General features: G+C 33.2%; 3 protein-coding genes across 4 annotated transcripts; 2 read left to right on the forward strand and 1 right to left on the reverse strand.

Moving 5' to 3' along the window:
* Positions 1–442: 442 nt before the first annotated feature.
* LOC129316884 (bidirectional sugar transporter N3-like) lies at positions 443–2213 on the forward strand. Its single transcript, XM_054961266.1, has 6 exons — positions 443–564; positions 862–898; positions 1014–1224; positions 1312–1476; positions 1583–1702; positions 1809–2213. Exons 1-6 carry the CDS (start codon positions 516–518, stop codon positions 2067–2069), a joined length of 843 nt encoding a protein of 280 aa, XP_054817241.1. The 5' UTR covers positions 443–515; the 3' UTR covers positions 2070–2213.
* A 1175-nt stretch (positions 2214–3388) lies between these two features.
* Positions 3389–4248, reverse strand: LOC129315085 (glyoxylase I 4-like). The gene has a single exon (XM_054958610.1). It carries the CDS (start codon positions 4215–4217, stop codon positions 3600–3602), a length of 618 nt encoding a protein of 205 aa, XP_054814585.1. The 5' UTR covers positions 4218–4248; the 3' UTR covers positions 3389–3599.
* A 12789-nt stretch (positions 4249–17037) lies between these two features.
* LOC129316248 (uncharacterized) lies at positions 17038–21796 on the forward strand. Of its 2 annotated transcripts, XM_054960570.1 has the most exons (8): positions 17049–17493; positions 19651–19764; positions 19864–19932; positions 20069–20088; positions 20177–20229; positions 20335–20365; positions 20464–20545; positions 21336–21796. In XM_054960570.1, exons 1-8 carry the CDS (start codon positions 17310–17312, stop codon positions 21539–21541), a joined length of 759 nt encoding a protein of 252 aa, XP_054816545.1. In that variant the 5' UTR covers positions 17049–17309; the 3' UTR covers positions 21542–21796. The 2 variants fall into 2 exon arrangements, with proteins under 2 accessions (XP_054816546.1, XP_054816545.1); XM_054960571.1 differs by lacking the exon at positions 20177–20229 and having other exon boundaries at positions 17038–17493; positions 20335–20361.
* Positions 21797–24593: the final 2797 nt, after the last annotated feature.

Consider the following 24593-nt stretch of genomic DNA (forward strand, 5'->3'; position numbering starts at 1 on the left):
AAAAGAGCATTGGCTAGCACGAGGTAAGTGCGCAGGTATGTGTGAAACGAATGCAAGGGAAATCCAGAAAGAAGGGCAAGTAAGCTAATTAAAACTGAATGGAAAGGATTTTTGTGAGGACTGAGGAGGGTGATCAGTCACGGAGGCTTGTTCCGTGCGCAGGATTTGCGCAGTGAGATTGATTTGGTTATTAGGTCACGTGAACGACAAAACCTTATAACCCACACCGCATTATCGTTCTTTGCTAACGTACGTATCATAACATTATGGCTGCGATGCTTTAACTTGTCCAAACCATTCACCATTTTGTTATACTTTGATGTCAGGTTGCCCCCTCCCTCACGTTCTCCTTCCTCACCTCTTTATAAATATCCCCTTCCCTTTCCTCATTTCCCTCTCTCTCTCTCCATACGTTTCTCTTTTCTCTGTCTATATATACACACTGGGGCTTCGAATAGCCGCATCCCACCAGCTTCATTTCAGTGCTCCGTATTGCCTGAGATAATTACTCAAGAATGGCTATCATGAGCACTCATACTTTGGCCCTTACCTTTGGCATACTCGGTATGTGTGTGTGTGTGTGGTCCCTTGCCTTTTCTCTTTTCTGGTTCTTGAATTTCATATACCAGATTGGCACTCCGTCTATGTACTTCAAAAGAGATTCATGTATTGGAAGGGTTTATGTTCTGCAATCTATGGTCATGTTGCTGTTTCGTACTTAATCTTTTTGAACTACATATTCTTAACTCTCGTGTATATGACTGTCCCACACCCATATAATTGGTATTATTTGGTAGTTTCGACTGTTATAGGAAAGGGATTAAATACTTACTTGGTTTGTTCTTTTTTTGGATTTCGTAGGTAACTTCATATCCTTCCTCGTTTTTTTGGCACCTTTGTAAGTATAATTTTTTCCCCCTGAAGTGATGAAATAATAGTAAGAGGATCTCTGGGTTGGTTTGAAGTTATTATAAATATTGATAATATGAAATTTGGAACATTAAAATGAGCAGGCCAACATTTTACCGGATATACAAGAAGAAGTCGACGGAAGGATTCCAGTCAATCCCATACCTGGTGGCACTGTTCAGCTGCATGCTATGGCTCTACTACGCTTTCCTCAAAACCGGCGCCGTTTTGCTCATCACCATCAACTCCTTCGGCTGCGTCATAGAGATCATCTACATCCTCATCTTCATCACCTATGCCTCCACAGACGTCAGGGTACGTCGTCATTAATCACCCACGCACACACAAACAAGATATTGATTAATTAAATATACTAATCATCATTAACTTGATTTGTTGCAGAAGTTGACGATAAAACTCATAGGAGCAATGAACTTAGGGTCATTCGGTCTGATTATGTTGGTGACGCAATTTGCTGTGCATGATGCTTCCCTTCGTGTTCATGTGCTGGGATGGATATGCGTTTCGATTTCAGTCAGCGTGTTCGCTGCTCCTCTAAGCATTATGGTCAGTGCGTGTGTATATCTCAGAGCATGACTACCACACAGACACACACACACATTCACGTCAGTTAAATTTAATTCATGTGTGTGTATATGTGTGTGCGCTGCAGGCACAAGTTATCAGAACAAAGAGTGTAGAGTATATGCCGTTCATGCTATCATTTTTCCTGACGTTGAGTGCTGTCATGTGGTTTGCTTATGGACTGTTCCTCAGGGACATATGCGTTGCTGTAAGTGTACTGTCTGCTGAAACAAGCTTCCCATTGATGTCTGTATGTATGTTGATAGAGAAAATTAATAATTAATGCAATGAACATGGTGGATGGATATGCGTAGGTGCCTAATGTGATGGGATTTGCACTAGGGTTGATTCAGATGGTGCTGTATGGGATATACAGAGATGGGAAGAAGAAGACGAGAGAAGGAGAGAAAGAGGTGGGGATGGAGACGTCGGCGAAAGAGGCCGGCGGAGTCGTGGTGGTCGGAGTGAGCCAGAGAGGGAGCAGTGAGGTGTTTCCAGACCCAGTGGGACTGGTTGTTGCTGATGATGTCACTAACGTTAATGTTGCTGAGGCTAAGGGTCATTGTCCTGTCTGAGACCTAATTACGAGGAGAAGAGAAGAAGAAGATCAGAAGAGGAGGAGAGAGGAAGTGGGTATACTTGCATGGCCACCAATTGGTTGCATTATTCTTCCTTCGAAACTTAATTTACTACATTAATATAGGAAGACTCGTGTAAGACCAAGCCAATCGGAATACAGTTTATTTGCCTTTTCTTTTAGATGTTATTTGCCTATAGGTTTATTTCCCTTATCATCGTTGCGTACTTGTAACTTTTATGTCTAAAATCGGAAATTTTGATGTAACTTTTACTCTGTAGCAGTGATCTCCGTCTGTATGCGGCAAATCGTCCTAGTTAAGACCTTCTTTTCTCCTTCTTATTCTGTGTTTAAAGTTTTTAAATTTTAAGTACACAAAACATATTGCAACTTATGCTATTTATGTTAAAATTTGCAAATTTAGATAATTAAACGTTATCGTGCGTTTGTTTGTTTTTTGGGCCACAACTTTAAATAAACTTTCATCAAAAGATCTTCCTATCGAAACAGTGAATCCACTTGCTTCTAGGCCATCCGGTCAGGTTGAGGTGATGAGGTCCAACAGAAATTCTGTTTGTTTGTTTGTTTACGTTTTTTTTCATGAAAGAAGTCGGAACCCCTTAATTAATTTTATTACTAAACCTTAGCCTAATTTTTGTGGAGAAAAAGTTATGGAAAAATTTCAGTGAAGGACCCTTGATTAGAGATAATAAAAAAAACCTCTAAATTTTTGAAATTTTACTAAATGACTCATATAGATTTTCATTTGAATTTGTGATAAAAATGATAAAATTAACCTTATTTAAACAAATAAATAAACGACTTATTTATTCTCATATTGTATGTTATTCATTTATATTATTCATTTTCTTACTTTACTTATTTATAATACTGCTGTCAATTGATTTCATTCTAAAGCCATAAGCAAGTGGAATAAAAAAATGAACAATATTTCATAAATAAATAAATAACATATAATATGGGAACAAACAAGTTATCTTATCATGAAATCAAGACTTGAAATAAAATCAAGTGAAACTAGGGTTGTAAACAAGTGAAGTAAAGAAAACGAATGACATACAATATAGGAATGAACAAGTCGTTTATGTTGTTCAATTATTTCTGTAACAAATTTGAAAGAAATTCCGTACGGGTGCTTCAGTGAAATTTCAAAAATTTTGTGGTCATCTTTTTCATTATCTTAGGACAAGGGTCTCCACCTGAAATTGTCTCAAAAATTATAGCAACAACCTCAAAAATGACAGAAATGAATTTTGCTTTTTTTTCCCCCTTTTGTTTATAAATTGAACAGAAGACAGTAAAAATTTATCTAGTACGTGCGCGTCCTCAGAGACAGACGAAACATATATTCCTGAAAATCAGCTCGTTTCTTCCCATTTCTCTATCTTTTTGAAGTAGATAGCAATATACGAAAAAGAACCATACAGACACAATTAATAGAACAAATAAACAGATTAAAATATGAAATGAAAATGAATGAATAAGAGAAAAGCATGAGAGTGATCAATCACAGTTTTTCATGGCGGCGGGTGGCGGCGTGGCTGGTTTCGACGGGAGGATAGTGGTGATGGGAGGGAAGCTTGATCCTGGGGAGAGAAGTAGGAGAAGAAGGAACAAGCTTGAGATCCTCACAGTTGCAGAGCTCGACCATGAATCCATCAGGGTCGTTGAAGAATATCTGATCCATCACTGTCCCGTCTTCTGCTTCCATCGTCTTCTTCATGTACTTCACATTCATCTTCTTCAACCTCTCTTCCATTCCTTCCATGTCCTCACACTGAAAAGAGATATGATTGTCCTGGGGATCCAAGTGTTGAGTATCGGAAGGCAACTTGTGATCATCATGGCACTGAACTAAGTGGATGCCAACTCCATAATTAAACAACCAAGCTCCTTCAAAATCCAGAACTTGAGGCCTCTCGATCTCCACAAACCCTAGCACCTTCGTGTAGAACTCTATCGATTCCTTTACGTCCCTGCAGACCCTCGACACGTGATTCAGAGCCTTCAATGGAGGTACGCCCTCCTTCTCCTTCTCCTTCCCTTTTTCTGGTTTTTTCTCACCGTTTCTTTCCCTGTCTTCTGCTTTCTCTGATCTCATTTCTCGAACCTCTTGCGTTTCCATTTTTCTGAGGCTTAGTGGTTACTTGGTCTGAGATTTCTAGGATTTTGGATGGAAGTGATGAAGAGTACCGTGCAATGAAGAAAAACCTTCACATTGATTCAAGATTGATGGACGCGTAAGGGCGAGTGGAAGTGGTACGTGTGTCGTTCTGCAGACGACACGTCGTTTTGGAGAGTGGTGACGAATTATGGCTCGATGAGTTTACACGAAGAGGCGTGAGACGACACCTCTTGTCCGCCTCAGGAGGAATCCACACTTGTGTGCCATTTTGTTTTTTTATTTCCAAAACAATTTAAGTTAGCTACACGCAACTGAATTTCCAGACGTTTGATGAAATTAATCAAATTAGCCCTGAAAAACATTGTGTTTTATGATAGCACATCATTATCATATTCCTTAATTGAACTATTATATACTTTTTAAAAAAAAAAATTGAGTTATGTGTACAATACAATCAAAAAAAATAATACTCCCCCCAATCCAAAAAAAAAAAACTAATTAAGGTTTATTGATTAAAAAACAGTGTTACAATGGCAATGAAGTGAGAAGGTTGCCAAACACGGCCTCTGCCCATGGTATGTCTTACAGCCTCGGTCCGTGAAAAATTTCTCACGACCAATGCTCCTCATGGATTTGGATCCAACTTCTAGAATTTTCCCCTTGCCCCTTCCCTCTCAAGTTTCTAAAGGCGTGATTCAGTGAGAGAATTTTCTCACGAACTCTTTTTTTTTCACGGAATTTTCTTTCGAATAAGTTTGCAGTGGAAAAATTTCATAAAAAGACTGTGTGAAGGAAAAATGAAAATCCATGAGAAGGGGCTTGGGTCTTGGCCTGCTAAAAGAGACTGAACCTAATAAAGATGCAGTTTTCTCACCACAGGGGAGTGAGCAAGCAGTCTTGGGTCTTGGGCTCTTCTCTGGCGAGACCCACGCCACGCTCCAATGTTGTAGGAGACAATGTCCAAACGCAAGTCCAAACTCAATCCTATCCTATTCTACTCAACACGACCCCGCCATGGTCGGAAATATTGCGGCCCCCGCCGCCGCCGCCTCACAGATAAACCCATTGAGATTTATACCAAAAACTGTGTCACATCTTCTCCTTCGTCTTCTTCTTCACTGGGAATATGTATAGGGACGTGTCTAGCTGCAACACCTATAACTATGGCGACGCTCGCTGCATGCAAGAGGGTGGCTCATTCGCCCATTATTTTAATCTGAGGAGGTTGGATGATGGCATGCTCAGGCCTTTGGTTTCTGGTAATTTTTTGATCCTCTTTCCCGCTCTCTTGGTCAAATTTAATCCTCTCTATATCAAGATGACATTTGAATATTTTTTAATATATTTTATGGATGTTGTGGCAAATTAGGATTATTATATTGATGGCAATTTGGTATGGTTTTGCGAAGCATGATTAATGTCTAAGACGGGGTCGATATGAGGAGATTGAATAGTTTGAATATAGTTTTTGCCTGATGCAATTTCTAATAATGGAACTACTGCAAGATACAGTTTCTGTGTTCATATTTTAGTTTCATATAATTAAATTACTGCCTGATGTAGTTCCTTTCCTTTAATCAACTTCTAGCTGTTTCTTCTAAATCAAAGCAAAAATAATAAAAATAATAATTAAAGATTTCACTTTTCACTTGATACCAATGAAATCAAGCATGAAAAACCAACAAAAGAATGTTACCGCTCGCCAAAACAAAAAGAGCAAGACGAAAAAAAATTAGAATGCATCACACTTCCTTGTTCTGTCTCCTAGCTAGACTTGTGCATCTGAGCATCTCTATATTTGTTCAGCATCAACCCCACTTGTCGAATTTGATACTGAATCAGGCGAAGCTTGGGCTGGCTCTTCCATTGTGACATTTCTATTGGGCTCTTCCAACCCCACATGATGCATCGAGCTTTCAACCCCATTCTTCTGTGAATCTTCAGTCAGTGACTTCAAAATCGAGATTGGTGAAAGGGATTCGACAACAAGATTTTGGTTCGCCATGGATGGTGGAATTTTGGCTTCTATGCCTCGTGAACCAATGTCACAATGAGAATAGATTGCTGGCGACAGGTGACGAGGGTTTCATCATCATCATCATCATCATCATCATCTTCTTCTTCTTCTTCTTCTTTTGTCATTTGAGGGCAACTTTGTCTTTTCGTATGCGTCATAAATGAAAAAGAACACCCAGGTTCCTTGGACCTCTCAATCATTAAGCAAATTCAGGAGACTTTAATTGATATTAACTTATTTTGGTGGAACTGAAGTGTGACTTTCCCATAAATTTTCTGATGGCATGGTGCGTGTTGTTGGAAATAATTCTGATGGGACGGGGGACTTTGCACTGATGGGATGGAAATCATTTAATGATTTTTTTTAATAGCCTGAAATTAGAGCCGAATTTGGAGTTTAAATTTAAATTTTGTTTTGAGTTTTAAAAATAATTTTTTTAAAAAAATAATTAAATTTAAGAGTTTGATTTTAATAAGCCCTGTAAAAAAGAGTTTAGGCTCGGATAACCCTTCAAATTTTGTTATATTATTATTAATTTTTTTAGTGAAATATGAGTTTGAAACCAAAGATCTACTTGCCTGAAACCCTAATCTTACACAAATTAAATTATTATTAATTTTAATTTATTTTAAAATTAATTTAATAAATATCATTGTACAGTATAAAATTTTTATTTTTATTTTTATATAATTATTATATTTATATATTTATAAAAAATGAACTATTTTTTAACTAAGATTTAAATTTTATTATTAGACTTTTAAATGTGTGTTGTTTAATTTTAAAAAGATTATAAAAATTTTAATTTTTTTAATTTTAGAATATTTTAATTAATTTATTGTGCTTAATTTTATTTTGTTTTTAAATTTTTTTCAGAATATGGTTTGCGAGCCCAACTTTAAGTCTTTTAAATAAAAGCTAAACCTTAAAAAATAGATAAAAAATAGAAAACTAAGCTTAATATCTTAGGCCTATAAGGATTGAATCCGCCCATTTACTAACTCTATTTTTGAAAAAGTACAAGCTCAATGCATGTACTTGAAAATCATGTCTTTAATGAGCCATGAACTTTTTCAGAATCATAGATACTCCCTTCATTTAAAAATATAATGTGTTTTTAATCAAATCTCACTTCTTAATAAAATAATTATCGACTTTTAAACTAATATTATTATATTTATCTTTATTAAATACCCTACAATAAATAAAAAGGCATTCATTAATAGAACATTTTTTAAAAAAAGTAATGATTATATTTTAAAAAATTAAAAATATTTTATATTTTTAAATAAATGGAGTGTCTACTTATTCAAATCTAATATTATATAACATATGCCAAATAAAAATACAAATATATATATATATATATATATCATAATATAAAATCGTACAGTGTTTAATGGAATAATAAATAGTGTGTCGTGACTTTCTAATTTAATTTTTTAAAGTTCCATTATAGATTTTTTTTCTTTACTTTAAGATATCCTGGTTCAAAATTTCATTACTTTTTTACCTTATGCATAATTTACATTTAATACTTAAGATAAATAATTATAACCACTAAATTAAAAGTAAAAATTCAAAATATTTTATTTAAGAAATTAAAAATTAAAACTTAAAAGTTATATGCTCTCGAAAATTTTAACCTAAAGATGAATGAGTTCTAAAATTTTATGAGGAGTCTGCATAGATTAAAAGAATCAGCACGATGATGTAACATGTAAGTATAAAAATTAAATATTTATTTTTTATGATAAGATTATTTTAAAGGGAAAAACAATTTTTGGGAACCTTTAAAAGATATTACTATATTTAAGTATAATGAATTATTAAAATTTCATTAAGAAATTATATTGTTCTTAATTGAAATGAAAATTAAATTGAGTTTCACAATGCCATTAATTAAAACTTTAAAATATTTTTTATTGCAGTACTTTTTGTCCTGAATTAACTTTGCATGTATTTCTTTTTTTTTTTTTTTTTTTGGGTCCCCAACTTTGCATCTATTTGTGATAGATATTTAAATTTTTTAATAGTTATCATTCGAGCTTATAATTAAAACTTAGTGCAACTCTACACAACTTAAAACCTATTTTTGGTGTTTTTAATGATAATTACTCATTTAGATAGGGAGAGAAGTTGGGAGGGAAAAATGGAATGAAGAGAAAATAAATTAAGCTAAAGTAATATTAAGATTTACATCATCAAAATATTTTACAATCAAATAATTTGGTAAAAATATTTTTTTTTCATGTTTTTATATTTAAAAATCAAATAAATTGTTAGAATTATATTTTTTATTTTTCTATTTTGAAATCCATGTATCTCTTTCTTTAATTCAAACAAAACATAATTTAACAAGTTCTGATTATCCTTAGGGGGAAAAAGTCTTGATTGTTACTCTCCTTGGTTCTCATTATAAAACACTTCAAATTACCTCACCGGAATCAATAAGAGGTGATTAAATCATTAACTTTATCTAAAAATAAAATAAACATTTAATTTTATCCCTATTTAAATGAAAAAAATTTAGATTAACTTGCATCATATTATTTCTCATAATTAATGAACTTAAATAGAGGTGATATTCAAAAAATGTAATTAACACCTCATCAAATATCTTATATGAATCATCAAAAAATCCTCCTAAGAGATGACAACTCAGGGAGTAAGTCATGATATTGAAATCATTTTGTCAATCCCAAAGAAATATAACCAACTAAGATGTCGATTATTATTATTATTAAACAAACATGCTTATGCACTGTTACTCCATCATCGTCTTTCACAGTTCACCAACTCTTGAAAATAGGGTTTATATGTATATTGTGTTAATATTTCACATGGCAGCTAAAAAATTGTTTAAGCAGTGCTGAATCTATAAAATAAGAATGAATCTGAGGATTTACTTAGGTGAGATTCAACTACTTTAACACTATACATATGATAAAACCAGATATTAGATTTATATGAGAGCAAACCAATTACCTAATGCACAAATTGTATAAAGTGTAGCTATTCATATTAAACTAATGAAGCTCATAATATAAAATATAAAGTTAAAAACGAGATCAAATGCTCATCAAATGTATATGGTGTAAGATTTCAAATGATAATTAAAAAAATTGTTTGAGTAGACCTCCACGAATTTATAAAGTAAGAATTAGTCACAAAATCTACTTAGATCACATTCAAGTATTCTAATGCTACACAAATGATGAAAGTGGAGATGAGATTTATATGAAAATTGACCAATTACTTAATGCACAAATAATAATTGCATAAAGAGTAGTAATTTATGTAAAACTAATTTAAAATAACGAAACTCATAAAATATAAAGTTAGAAGGACATCATCAAACACGCATTAAATGTGTCTTCAAGTTTTTTCAACACAAACTTGAAACAAATAAAATATAAATCTAGATTGTATTGTATTGATTCAAAAAGCTTGTAATATGTTTAACTTTATCGGAACATAGTTTCCTGCGTAAAACTTTTTGGATGATAAAGCAAAAATATGGACATATTTTTAGTTTTAAAAAATTTTGAAGCACCTTCATGGCTTATGAATTTTAAACCACAAAGACTCTTGTCACATAGCCTTGCAAGCATTTACGTGAATTTAGTCGTGCACAAGTCATTAGAAAGGGCCATTTTATTGAAAAAAAAATGTTGCATCTTTTGTTTAAAAGGGCCACTGGTAGGATTTAATACCCATGTGGAAAATGTATGATAAAATATTTTTAAAAACAATTTGTTATTTCTTACAATTTATTACTTTTTTTACATGTGAAAAATATGAACATATTATTTTAATGAAAAAATTAATTGTCTAGTCCTTATATTTTTTGTCGGGTTGATAAACTCAATTCTAAATTTTAAATTAATACAACTCAATCCCTGTAAGTTTGACCTAATTAATGGATTTATTTTATTCTATTTATAAAATTATTACTCATGAAAAAAATTAAAATTTTATAAGAAAACTATATAAATAAAAAAATTATGTTATTAATTTATTGCCAATAGTCACCGGTATGCTTTACGTTCAAAAATTAAAAATTATTTGAAAATTAAATAAATATAAAAAACGTAAACATGATATTGTAGAAATAATGTAAAGCTTTAATTTGTGATATGTAAAAAATGATCAATATAAATATTGAAAAAAATTTGAACGTTAAAATAAAACTATTGGTCTGCTCCACGAGACAAAAAGTATAATATAAAAAATATGTTTTAATTTATAAAATGAAAAAAGAGATTAGCATACAAAATTGAAAAAAAAAATTAAATTTGAAAACCAAATTAAAAGTAGGACTCACAATATTGTTTATTTTACAAAATATTAATACTAGTAATCCAACTTACTTCCTTTTTCTTTTTATATCGAAGGGATCAAAAGACATTAGAAATATGTACTAATTTCCTAAATCAAAATTAGATCTGAGCCAAGGGAGGGGAAAACAAAGGATGAAACCCAGCAACATAGGAAAGAGTTATTTTAGCTCGCATGTCAATTGCTTCATTAGCATTTCTTGAAATTATCTAATTGTTCACTGCCCATTATTGAGCTCGAAGTGCTTTAACTTCAATAATAATTTTATTATTTGGGTGATCAAGGGATGTGTCATTATGCATCACATCTATGGCTTCCCCTGAGTCAAATTCCAAAATAATCTTCCTATAACCAAGACCCCAAGCTAGTTTGAGGCCCCATATACGACAATAATCCAACTTACTTCCTTTTATGCTAATTACAGGAGAATGGATTATATGCAATGAGAATGGTGCAGTGATTGGGAAGTGAAGAATCCTTACTGTACATTCTATCAAATGATTAGGAAGAGAGATGTGTATAAAAAGGTTTTTTACATGCAAAGCACATAATCAAGCTTATTAATTTTATAAGGTTAAAGTTCATTTTTGCCTCTAAACCATACCCCTAGGAGCATCTTAGTGTCCTATACTTTTTTTTGGTCCATTGTTGTCCTTAAACTCTCAAAATCAGGTCACCCAGTGTCCTACCATTAAATTGAGGTTGACGAACGTTAAGTAAGGCAAATGGGTTCCTCAAATTTGCATAGGTGGTAGTCTAATTACAGAAATTTGACTTTGTTTTGCCACATGTCATGCCATGTCGGAGAGGGCTATATTCTAATGATCAGAGAAGGGCAAGAGTGTAAAGTTTCATAAATGTGAAGAATTCTCAAATCAATGCATTAGGATCCCAATTTCAACATTTTCAATCTCTATATGATGCTCAAATCAGAGTTGTAAAACAATATGAAAGCTTAAAAATTACATGGGATCCAAAACAATAAGTTTTAAATCTCAAAACTGTGTTTTGTGCAAAAAATAACCCCTGTGTTGCGGCTTAAGACACATGTGTCGCGTCTCACTCACCTCTGTGTCATGCATTGCAGTGTAAGGCACCATGTGCCGTGGCACATTGTACGAAAATAAGAGATATCAGCTGTCAAAATGACAGCATAGTGAGTGAACTTCAAACGCCTCCTAAATCATTGTTCGACATCTAATTGAGGTGGTTCCGGTGTTTACAAGAAGCTTTATCCTAGATCTAGCTAATAGCATAATCACACTCAAATTCATTTTCTACAAAAAGTTGGACACTAAAACCCATTTTATCACTTTTTCAATAAACTTCACATCAATTGTGTCCCAACTCAATCACAAGTGCTAAAAGCTTACACCGACCATATGACCACACTTAATGGACTCTAGCGGACCTGTGCAACGCATCATACCCCACCAAAAATACGTAAATCACAAAATCACCGCTTAACCCCACATTTTATAAAATACAAGGGCGAGGAAAATCATGCACAAAACTATCATTTTCTTTTCAAATCATTCAAAATACATATGTTTCTATTGTACAAGTATTTTAGCCTTATCCACGAGTTTACAACCAAAACTTACTAACCCGAGGCACAGAATATGCAAATTGTACACTAAGCTAATGCAAGTAATATAAAATAATGACATGTGATCCTAGTTGATAATGATACAACATTAACACTATAAATAGAGTAAAGAGGCATGAAAGTAAGATTTCACCACAATCTCAAATTAGATTTGATGAATTAGGCCATGAAAATATTGACAATTGATGGGTAAGTACAACTACTCAGTAACCAAGTTTCACCTAATATATACAGTTACATATCAATTGTAAACGGATTCAAAGAGGCAAAAACACACCATCTCAACAACTATAATAAACTTGGTTATGATTCACAATACTAACAATTATGTGACAGGGCCCAAGTCACATATTCTTTTCCACAAAATGCCAATGCACAATCCTAGGGTCCCAATAATACCAACCATATAGCCCTAACATTTACCAAACTATAATACTAACAACTATGTGGTCATATTTAAATGCATGATCAAATGCTAATCTTATACCCTTCTGTTACCTCCAACATAAAATTGGTGACTATCACATGTCTATGTCCTTCACATACTAACCTAGTCTTTCACTTGTGAAGAGCTACTTGGCCAGAGTTAACTCACTTATGTAGTTTGGTTTCCCCCAATACTAACAACCATGGGGTGTTGTACCCCTAATCTAGCCTCCTTATAAACTAGTAGAGACTATTTAGGTTAGAGTTTCTCATAGAATAAGTAGAACAATCTCGAATCAATCATGGGATAAGAGCTACCTCCCGATTCCAATGGTCGTTGCCAATACTATGTGGATTTAAATCAATCTACTCTTCTCCCTAGGAGAACTCTCGCGCAATGATCATGTTATATACATTTTATACATAATATGCATTCAAAATAACTAATTCATGGCATATAAATTCACATACTCATACTTAAATACTCTATATGCTCAACACATTACACATTACAATTCTCCACCCACAATAACATGCTATAATTAAATTCATAAATCACAAATGGGTGACATAATAAGGTTTTCATTTAGTAAACCATTCACAAGTTTATCATTTGCCAAAATTGTGTCTATAATTCAAAATACAAATCATAATCCAAATCAACCCATTTTAATCAATAACCAATTAATATTCAACTATATAAAGTTAGGTTTCTCCCAATTACCTCAAAACTTTAAAAGGTTAAAAGTTTACAATACCAACTTCCACAACTTTTCATAAGCTTGAATGGTGCTACAATGATTCACACTACAATCATAAGCAAGAATATCATTATAATCTCACTCTTAGGGATTATATTAACTATAATTCCATATTTCTCTATTTTATCAATCCCATAAATCTTTACCCATTCATACCCAATAGGTTCATTAGGTTCCATTAATGCACATTATCATTAATAGATCTTCAAACCACCATTAATGGTCCACTAACACTTCTAACAATCATATTTATTGTAAAATTTGTATAACAATAACTCACCCTAGCTAACTCTTGATAAAATCATTAATATAAAGCTTATCTACCACAAACAACTTCCAATATATCTATTTTACCCAAGGGGTTTAGACCTATAACTCCTATGAACTGAAAATCAATTTTTCAACTCAAATCCTAACTCAAAACCTCTTAAATATGGTATAAAAAGGAAGATAAGAGCATAAGTTATTTACTTTGAGTGTTTGGGAGCTTCAAACTATTACTTATGTGATCTAACAATGTGTCCTGATAGAGCATTGGTCATGCTCTTACTGTTTTATCCTTTCTCTTCTTTGTTTTCTTGCATAAAATGTGAACTAATTTATTAGATTTTTTTGGCCATGCGTAGTGGTGCATGCTGCCCTTCTCCACGGTGTATGGCATAGAGAGGCTGTTGCCTTTGAATCTGCCTTTGTACATCATGGTGAATTAACCACACATCGCAGTATATGGCACAGAGGACATTCCTTCACCTTTTCTTCCTCTTTCCATGCTTGAGTAGCCCACTATTAATCCGGACCCACTTCTAAGGCTGAAATCACTATCAATTACCCCAATTAAGCCCCTTTGGCCACATATCTCATTAACTCACTAATCACACTCATTAATTTAATTAACTATAATTAAATTTCTTGGATGTTACAAAGAGTGCAATTATTAAAATCTACATACTCCTCTTTCTTCCTTGTTTTGATCGATGTTTTCCAGACCTTTAATGTTGAGAAAAAATCCAAGCCCTCAAAACCTAACCTCAAACTCATCATCTTACCCCTCCTCTATCTTGTCTAGTCCTTCAATCCCTGGGTTAGCTAAGTGCGCGATTAGGTTCAATGGAAAAGTAGAGATCATAAAGAATTCAACGATGATTGTTGCCCTCGTCCATGGCTTTACTAGTGAGTCTAGCTAGTTCGTCCTTCTCATCATTGTTTACTTCACCAAGGCCTTTTAGCTCCTTGATTACTGGCCAGTTTAATGCTCCCTCCTCTATTTGACTTGCAATCCACCGACCTTGGAGCTTTCTTTATACTCAAAAGGGAAGAAGAATTAAGGGATTGTGGTAGATCTTTTAAGGGAAGGAATTTTTGTTATTCAGGTTTCTCTCCTCCTTACACCTTCTTCAAGATGGTGAAGCAAATATGGGTTTTTAGATATCAACCTCCAATCTAGTTGCCTCTCTACCTCGCACTATCTTCAATTTCATCCAGTCGATCCACCTTAGCAACCCCCTTTCTTCTTCATCATCATCATCATTCATCAACCATTAAAGACCAATGATACAAGCCAACCATTGCGCTCTTCATCAATACTTGGGTTTTGAATCTGTTTATAGATTTGTTCTTTGATTTTTTCTCGATTTGTTGGATTTTTATTTCTCTTTTATTTCGATTTTACTATTTAGATAGATTGGTTCTGGGTTAAAAATTTTTTGTAAGACTTTTATTTATCAACATATTTTGAGATCGGTCCTAAATGGCTGAGTTTTCTCTTTAATTTACACTCTACTTGTCTTTGGATAGATTGGTCATTTATTTGATTATGATTTCTAGTTCGTGGTTGCCAATTCATGCTTTAGCATAGGATGTTTTTGTGTTTGGATAGATTGGTTTTGAGTTGAGATTTGTTTTGGGACTTTTTTTTATTTCTCTTCATCTATGACAGGATGCTCTCTCTGGCTTTCTAGTTTGAATTTTTGCCAATTTGTGTTTTCATGGCTTGCATGTTGCCGAGGCTAAGAGGGGAGAGACACAGTGATTTTTTTAAAACCTAAGTCATTTGCATTTAACGGTCAAACTTAACTTCAAGTAATCATAAGGGGAAAATGAACCAGTTTTGATAGTTTAAGGATATGGATGAACCAAAGTATAGAATATTGGGTGATCTTGAGAGTATAGTTCAAAGGCAAAAATGAACTTTATATAATTTATAAAACTTATATAAAATTTTTAATAAATCAGTCAATTATTAATCTGGACAATACAAATTTAATCTGAATGGTCCAATTAAATATTAATTTTTTTAATTTTGATAAATTAATTATCCATATGTATTTTGAATAGTCCAGATTTAATATTAAATTCTGGGTAAACATAGCTTTTGGTCCCTATACATTTTTTTTAGTATTTTAGGTCCCTACACTTTTATTTTTTATTGTTTTGAATCCTTCAAAGGTCCCTATACTTTGCTCATAGAGGGATTAAAAATAATAAAAAATAAAAGTGTAGGAACTTAAAACATAAAAAAAAATATAAGGATTAAAAGCAAAACTTGAGAAAATACATGGACTAAAAGTTATGTTTACCCTTAAATTTTTTATAATTGTTGTTTTGATAAATATAATATTAAAAATAATATCCTAACTCACACTTTTCATAAAAATATTTTTTAAATATTACAAATTAAAAGTTTTAAATCTGAACTTTTTAGATATAGACAATAAATTTAAAAAATTATAAAAATTTTAATATTAAATATGGACTATCCAAATTAAATTTAGACTATTCAAATTAGTAATAAAACAAATTTATCAAACAAATATTTTTAAAAATAATGGTAGAGTATTTTGCATATGAGAAACCTTTGCACATTTCTCTTCCCAACCATTAGATAAAAATGCATCGTCGCCACTTTTGAACCATTGCGCCGTTATCACTGCATATAATCAATTTTCTATTAGGATGTGTTTGGTTGGAGGGGCCTTCCCTCATTTGGTTAGGAGGAGGGAAGCCCCTCCCCTCCCCTCCTTTGGTTAGGAGGAGGGGAGGGGAAATTTTTCCCCTCCAAAGCCTCCTTTCTAAATTGGGGGGAAGTTCCCCTCTCCTCCTCTCTTCTACCCTCATATCTCTTCCTCTCCTCTTGAACTAAACAAACCTTAATTAAAAAAAGATAAAGTGTTAAAACCCTACTAATTAAGCTTAAATGGAGGGTAAAGAATTGGTGTTAAATTCTTTTCAACTTCATTTCTCGTGAATTACAACAAGTATGATGACGTTTTTAATTTCTATAAAGCATTTTATTATGGTTATTAATTTCAATAAATAACAAAAATTAGAAAGTTACATCTTTTCTATGTTTATGACTCCTGACTTTGCTGTATAATTAGAAGCACTGGGAGCATTTTCTTCAAACCCTTACAAAAAAAAAAAAAAGGTAACATTCATGAACAGAAAAACTATCCCATTTTCATCAAAAAAAAAAAAAAAAACTGTCCCATTTTGGGAAAAACAGTCTATCCTATCAGGGCATACCAACAAGTAACAACCAAGACGGCGTACCAAAAGGGCCATAACTTCATTCCTTCTGGTTCCGCTACAGAGGAGTCACTTAGGTCTTGGCTTGCTAGACCCACCTACCCCCACGATCCTATGCTGTCGACCATGTCCCAAGTCAAGTCCAAACCTTACGCAAAGCGACAAACTAAATTGAAAGCTTTACTTCATTGTTATGCCTTTTCCTCAATCCTATTCTACTCAATACACCCACTCCTATTCACCGCACAACCCAACCCACTCAACTCAACAACAGCAACAACCAACCACCCCTCCTTCACCATCCGTCGCCACCATAGCCAGCAATATTGGATCCCCCACCACCACCGCCTTACAAACAAACCCACTGAGATTTGTATCAAAAAATTAGTCATATCTTCTTCTTCACTGGGAATATGTACAGGGACGTGTCTAGCTGCAACACCTATAACTATGGCGACGCCGTCTATTGGGACGCTCGCTACACGCAAGAGGGTGGCTCATTTGACTGGTACCAGCGTTATGCTGCTCTGAGGCCTTTCGTTCGTAAATACATCCCTTCCTCTTCTCGAGTTCTCATGGTTGGTTGTGGCAATGCTGGTAAATTTCCTGGCTCCCTCTGGACCCTTCTGGGTTTTTCTTTCCATCGATTAGTTTTTGATGTATTGTCATGATATGGGGTTTTAGCTGCACCGTCAGTCTGTTTGGTTATGGTGAATTGGGAGTGAAAGAAAAGAATTTTGGGTGGTCTTTTGTTGGTTTAGCCGCTAAGATAAATCCTTTTGGTTTCTGGTTTTCTCGATTGTCCTGAGATGGGGTTTTGTCTGGTAAGTCATTGGTAGGTTGTTGAGAATGAAAAGTAAAGAATCCGGGATGTCTTTTCTGCTTTAGCTTTTGATTTAACGTTTAGGGTTCTCTTTCTTTCCGAGAAAGTTCTACTTTTTTTCATGAATAAATCCTCATTTATTTTCGAGGCTAGTCTTATGAGTATCCAAATTTGAAGCTTCCCCAGATTCACGGCTGTTCTTGCCATCTCCTTCCATTACTGGAGCATTCAATAACTGTTGCTGTGACTTGGGGCCTATATGCGATCGTATATCTCGTAATTTATGGAGGAGGGTACTGTTTTATTGTTTTGGGGTCTCAAAAGAACAGAGTTCATGTTTCAACACAACACAATGACACCTCCTAATAATCTTGATCACCTTAAGAAGGTGGGGAGTGGGGAGTGATGTCCTATCTGTGAACATCTGCTTTTCCCTTTCTCCTTTCGATAGAAGTTCCATGGTTTTTGGCTCCTTGACTGGGGCTGAAAACTTGGTTTGTTACCTCAGAGTTCTCCACTGTTATGGATTAAACTTGATTTTGCAAGCTTGTAGTCTCTGTGGCATTATTTATTGGCGAGACGAGGCTGGGAGACTGCAGTTCACTTCTATAAGAAGAAATGTTGAAAATAGTGAGACTAGCCTCTGACCTGTGAGTATGTTTATCCCGTTGTTTAAGGATGGATCTTGTTAGTAAATATGCAGTGGCATATATTGGAGATAATAGGCAACACAATTTGAATACATGATGGAAGAAAACCTTCTGCCAAAACTTGTTCATATAACTGAAATCAATCCCATAACTCCAGTTAATTGCTCCAAAACTTTTGTTTGGAAGCCTGTTACAGGGAGGGGCAAGAATGGATGTTTTTTAACAAACCCTCCAAATTTCTCCAAACTCCTCCCCTTTTCTATAATTTTGGGCTCCCCTAATTTGTGGAATTTTGGAGGAGAAGGTTCTCCCAAACAAGGTTAATGTGCCATTTAACCATCCCTTCTTTTCCCTTTTCTTTTCTTTCTTTGTTTTTTTTTTTTGGTTCTCTTTCTTCCTCTTCCCCTCCTAACTGCCAAGCATGCCTCCCATTTGTATTGATATCCTCTGCATGTTCTCCACGCATCCCATCCTTTTCTTTTGAATCAGTTGCTTGGCTGCCACTACTGCTGTCTTTTTCCCTACTGCCTCCTTTCCTCATTAGATATTCTAATATTTCACACCTGAGAAACTGGGCGGCCCTAGCATCATTGCCACTAAACTTATCTGGAAGTCATAGAAAGATCTGGTAATTCAATGCACAACAACAGAGAAATAGTTTCAATGGATTTTTTTCTGCATTGCATATTGCAAATGGATTGTGGTAGTGTACAGCTTTCATTACTTGATTGTCGGCTTAAATATAATGGAGAAAGTTTCTGCTCCATGAAAGGGTAAGGTTTTACTTTTACATGACTGAGGGATTTGAAATGATTGAGGTAATTGGAGACAGTTATAGGTCAAACTTGTCTGAATTTTGTGACTCCAATTTCCAAACCTAGTCTTGTTCCTTTAAGGATTTTTTGGCTTGCCAGTCAAGCCTATTTTTATATTCATTGTTTTACTTATCCGCTTCTTCAGTCATACTTGTTACCTTTTTTCCAATACCTAATCTTTGAGTTGGTGACATGTACTGGTATTGACATCTATGGTCAAAATCAATTGCTGCATTCTGATATAATATATACATGTATATATTGTTGACTGTTTTGTAAAATTCGTCTTTCTTCGAACTTGACTACTTAATATTCTAGAAACAAGTTTTGTTGTCAGGAATGCGCATTATAATCAGCCATACCTGTTCACCTTCTGTTTGTTGAATGACAGAATGAAAGATTTATTTTATGTTGAACTTGTCTTTTCTGAAGAGGCTTACAGGAAGAATTCTATTTTGCTTTGTAGTTATGTCAGAGGATATGGTCCAAGATGGTTATGAGGACATCATGAATATTGATATTTCAGCAGTCGCTATTGACATGATGAGAAGAAAATATGAGTACATCCCCCAACTGAAATGTATCATATCAATGATATATTATATTTCCATTTTGGCAGTCTTCATCTTTTGACAAAGCACAAGCTAAATCCTTATGTAAGTTTCTTTAATCTCTATAGACATGCACATGGATGTCAGGGATATGAGCTTCTTTCCTGATGATTCATTTGATGGCATAATTGACAAAGGTATTACTTCTTCATTCCTTTAAGTGTAAACCTTGTCATAATTATAACATTTAAATTTAATGGCATACTTCATATACTGATGATACTTTATTCTTGCTGTTCATTTACACTTGTTCTCCTTTGATGCTTGGTCTAGGAACTCTTGATTCATTGATGGTATGTACTTTTATTGTTGACGCTTGTAAACTTTTAATGCAATAATGTTTGCATGCTCTAATCCTCGGATTTGCTTCGTCGTCTCTAGTGTGGTACTGATGCTCCAATTAGTGCTGCTCAGATGCTTGCAGAAGTGTGTAGGTTGTAGACTATAGTGACATTAATTTCTTGAGATTTATGCAAAAAATATTTAAATAAATATACTTCATTTTCAAATTCTCACTATGGCCGCTTTCTTCTTTGTAGACTTCTAAAACCGGGAGGGACTTACATGTTGGTAATCTTACTTCCATGCATGAAGCTTTTATTTTTTAACTTTATTGTCTATTCAAAATGTTTAGAGGGCACAATTTATTAGTTCATTGTCATATGCAGATTACATACGGTGATCCAACAGTAAGGATGCCTCATCTAAGACGTCCGATGTATAATTGGAAAATTACATTGCATAATATCCGTAAGTTTTTGCCATTTTCATTTAACTGGGAAAATATCTCTGGTAATGTGAAATTATTCACTGTGGGTTGCATAAAATTTTGTTGGTTGAATCCAGAGTCTAGACTTTGAGCTTTTGGTGGGGACCAAAGTGAAGAATATAAATAAAAAGCTTTAGATTCTGATTAGTCATGAGTATATGGTAACTATCTTGTTACATAAGAAAAGTATTTATTTTAGGATGAAACCTAGGTTAAGTTTGCCAGACGTTTACTATTCCACTTGAGAGATAATGAAACTTTCAATTCCTCAAGTTTTTTTTTTTTTAATTATCTTGTTTGTTCTTTAAATTTTAAAACACAAATAGATTCTCAAATTAATCTAATGTGTGAAATATGTTAATGAATTGACAAGTATATGTAGCTAAATGAGAACAAATTAGGCCTCAGATTAGTTGTATTTTTGTCAATCTAGTCTGTAGCCCTGCATTTTGTTCTTTGGTTTTTTAAAAATTTCTGAGTTTTCTTTTCTACCTAGATAATTAGGCTTCTTTTCATCAATGTACTTAGTTGCCATTAATATTTTGTTATCTATGTCAGCAGATTTTAATGTTACCTTCTCTTTAAATAATAAGAATCAAATCAATAATTGAGCCAAATTTTTGAAACTAAAAGTTTCAAGACTTAATTATAAGAACATAGCTAATGAGGAAATTACTGGAGAGAATAATCATGTTGTGTTGAGTTGTATAAAATGTCGGTTTATCATGTTATTAATAGAATCTTATAGTAAATACTTGAAAATTGCTGCAGCTAGACCTGGATTTCAAAAGCCAGAAAGTTGTAGTTCATCAAGGAAATCATATGTGGAACCGATTCCTCTAGATGAAAAGGGATTGATTCCAAAAGATTGGGTTTTGGAAGATCCAGATTCTCACTATATATATGTTTGTAGAAAGATGGACAATGCCGAGATTGACGATGAACCGACCTACCGGATAACAGGCGATGTTTTATAGGGCCTGTTGTTGCAGTGAAGCAAGGGACGATGAAGGTAGCTCGTCTTATTTGTTCGATTTGATGTATACCCCAGACATAAAAATGGTGTTTTACTATGTTACTCAGAGACTGAAGAAACTAGGTATTACCATTAACGGGATGTTTTGTATGAACATTTTGTTCTGTTGAAGTAAACCAATGGCGTTAGCTTGTAGATGACTAAAATTATTATGATCACCAAAGGGTTATTACATATTACAGATTGTTACACTTAACACCCATTTTTTGTTGTATTGCTTTTATTTCAGTTTGTGTGTATTTTTGTTGTGTCATGAAAAGGATAATTCTAGTCTTCCAGCTTTAACTTTCCTCCAAACTTGCTTCTATGACGTGAATGGTAGGGGGATGAAAGAGAGCTTGTCTAAAGACGTTGTAAGCTTTCTTTGTTTGTTTTTCAAATTTTGTACTTGGGCTTCCCCCCCTCTCTTTTCTTTTGTTTTCTTTTCTTTCTTTTGTTTTTTTCTGAGTTTCATTTGTGTTGTAATTTTCTTTTTTAAATTAGAAGGGCAATAACGGCCTGAAGTTACAAGCGGATTTAACCAGTGACTTTTCACATATAAGGAACCTAACATGCCACTAGACTATAAGGTATCTTGTCCTGTGAATTTTGATATTGGGAAAACATGTTTGATCTTTGGGAAAGCATAATTTGGCTAACTAATGTGTCAATTTTTTTTTTATGGAAATAGGGATTTTACTGAAGGAAAATTACTTACGAGTACATGGAACATTTATTTATTCAGAAATGTATCTTCATTTAATGTTATATCCTATGTTTTTTGTTTCTTTTTAAGGTGATCTTGCCTCTTTTGATACAGCTATTTGATTGTGTCAAGTTTGAGCATTGTAGGTCACGATTGAAGACATGATTTTTTTTTTTGAATAAATTGCTTATATGTATATTCTTATTAGATGTAATTCTATTTGAGATATATTTAGATATTAAATGTGGATATTTCGTTCAATCATGCTTGGTTTGTTGTTTATTGTAGACATGATCTTAACCTCCTATGTTAAACGTGTGTGAGGCAAGGCCTTGGGTTCGCCATTGGCTTGGGCCAATAGTGATTGTGATAATGGGCCATAAAGTAAGGTGGGCTGAATTTGGACCTAAGCGTACTGGCATGAAGTCTTTTAATTTTTTTTTTTATTTACCTGAAAAGTGTTTTAGATTTAAGTTGCGCTAGACCGGACTTATCAATAAATAAATCTCTCACTATTAATTTAGCAAGAAAGTTAGTTAATTGATGATAATACAAGCTAATAATGAAATGAAAAGGTATAGTGTTACCCTTACATCAAAATTTTAAAAAATAAAATAAAATGATATTCAATCATTATCATATTTGATTATTTTTGTTTGGTTTTGATGAATAAAAATTGGGAATAAAATCAAGATGTAAACTTCAATTCTACTCTAATTTTTTCTTATGTTCAAGCATTTTTTTAAATGAAAAGAAACAAGCTTGGTGATTTATGTCTTATATCTCTCCTAGACTAGAGATATTCATAAATTTGTCAAATAATAAAATCCTCGCGTTGATAACAAGCTTCATAAATATATATTTAGTTGTTTTTCCCTTTTATGTTGCTGCATCCTTACTAAGGAAAAAACGAATGCAAAGCTATGTACAACTTCTTTCCTTTTTAAACTCTTCCAACCAAAAAGGGGTAAATTGCAATAAATATGATTTGGAATTAACCAAAACAAAACACACAATGAATTCATGCCAATTACCCTTGTAAAGCCAAAAAGATAAAGAGAGAGAGTGGAGGCAAATGACAGAGATAGGGATGGAAGCAAGCAAGAGGTGGATCATCTTCACACACGATAAAAGGCAAAAAGACAAATCTCTTTAAAGTAACTGTGCTTCTTCACATTTTCTTCACTTTTCCCTTACTTCTCTTGTTTTGGAAACTATCCTTTTGAATTTTCAACATCCCTCTATTTACCAATTTGCCACTTCCCATATTTTTAAAAAAATTATTTTAATTTTATTTTTTAGTAAACTTTTCCATATTCAATGCCTTCTTCCTCTTTAGCCTAATCTCTTACTAGGTAAGCACCTTCTTTTTGGTTATCCATTTACAAGTACACAATGTGCTTGCAGGGAGCTAAATATAGTTTATAAATAGTAGTGCCAATTTAGTTTCCCTTGACTATCCTGACTTTATCTTTTATATAAAAATATAAAAATACTCTCTCTTGCTTTTCATATTGTAGTAAATTAATTAGTACACTTTTATTTCTATTCATGTTTTTCTCTCAAGTTTTTTTAAATTTTTTATCTCATATAAATATCAATTTGTTTAAACATTATTTATCCCAAGGCATGGAAAAATTGTAGTTTATTTGAAATTAAGCAATTTTACTAAAGTAAAGATCCTTTTATTTTTTTCATAGAAATCACCATGTCAATTTTAAAGACAATAAAATATATGTATACGTAGATCTCCTCGATTCATACACATAAGGAACACTACCAAAATACATTAAATTTGCTTTGGATGATTTAAAATTAAATTTTTGATACATTTTAAATAAAATATTGTTTTTAAGTTTACAGTTAAAACTATTTTTATTATGTATTCTGTTCTATTTAATATAAAAGTAATACGAAAATTAAAATAAATAATCTAGAGCATCCAACGCTTTTGTCAAGCATCCAAGATATTATTTTCTCTTTCTCTATTTATCTGTCTTTTTTTAAAAAAAAAATTTGGAAAATTCTACCTGCTCTTTGTCAAGTTAAGGGTCAAGCCATTGCTCTGGAGAAAAAAAAAATAAAAATAAATAAAGGTAATTGAAATGAAAATTTTTCCTGTTGAAAGCATCCATGGGATGTTATCTTTTGCTTCCTTGTACTTTCCAAAAGATAAAAGTACCAAAATAACACTACTCTTAAACTAAATCTGGTGGTGCCTACGCTATTCAATGCATTTGCCATAAGTGGCAAATAAGGAAGCAAATGAGACAAAAAGGAAATGATATAAATAATAACTTAAAAAAAA

The sequence above is a fragment of the Prosopis cineraria genome, unplaced genomic scaffold (genome assembly GCF_029017545.1).
Source record: "Prosopis cineraria cultivar Desert tree isolate PC_DT_omini unplaced genomic scaffold, ASM2901754v1 PC7, whole genome shotgun sequence".
Lineage (NCBI taxonomy): Eukaryota > Viridiplantae > Streptophyta > Magnoliopsida > Fabales > Fabaceae > Prosopis > Prosopis cineraria.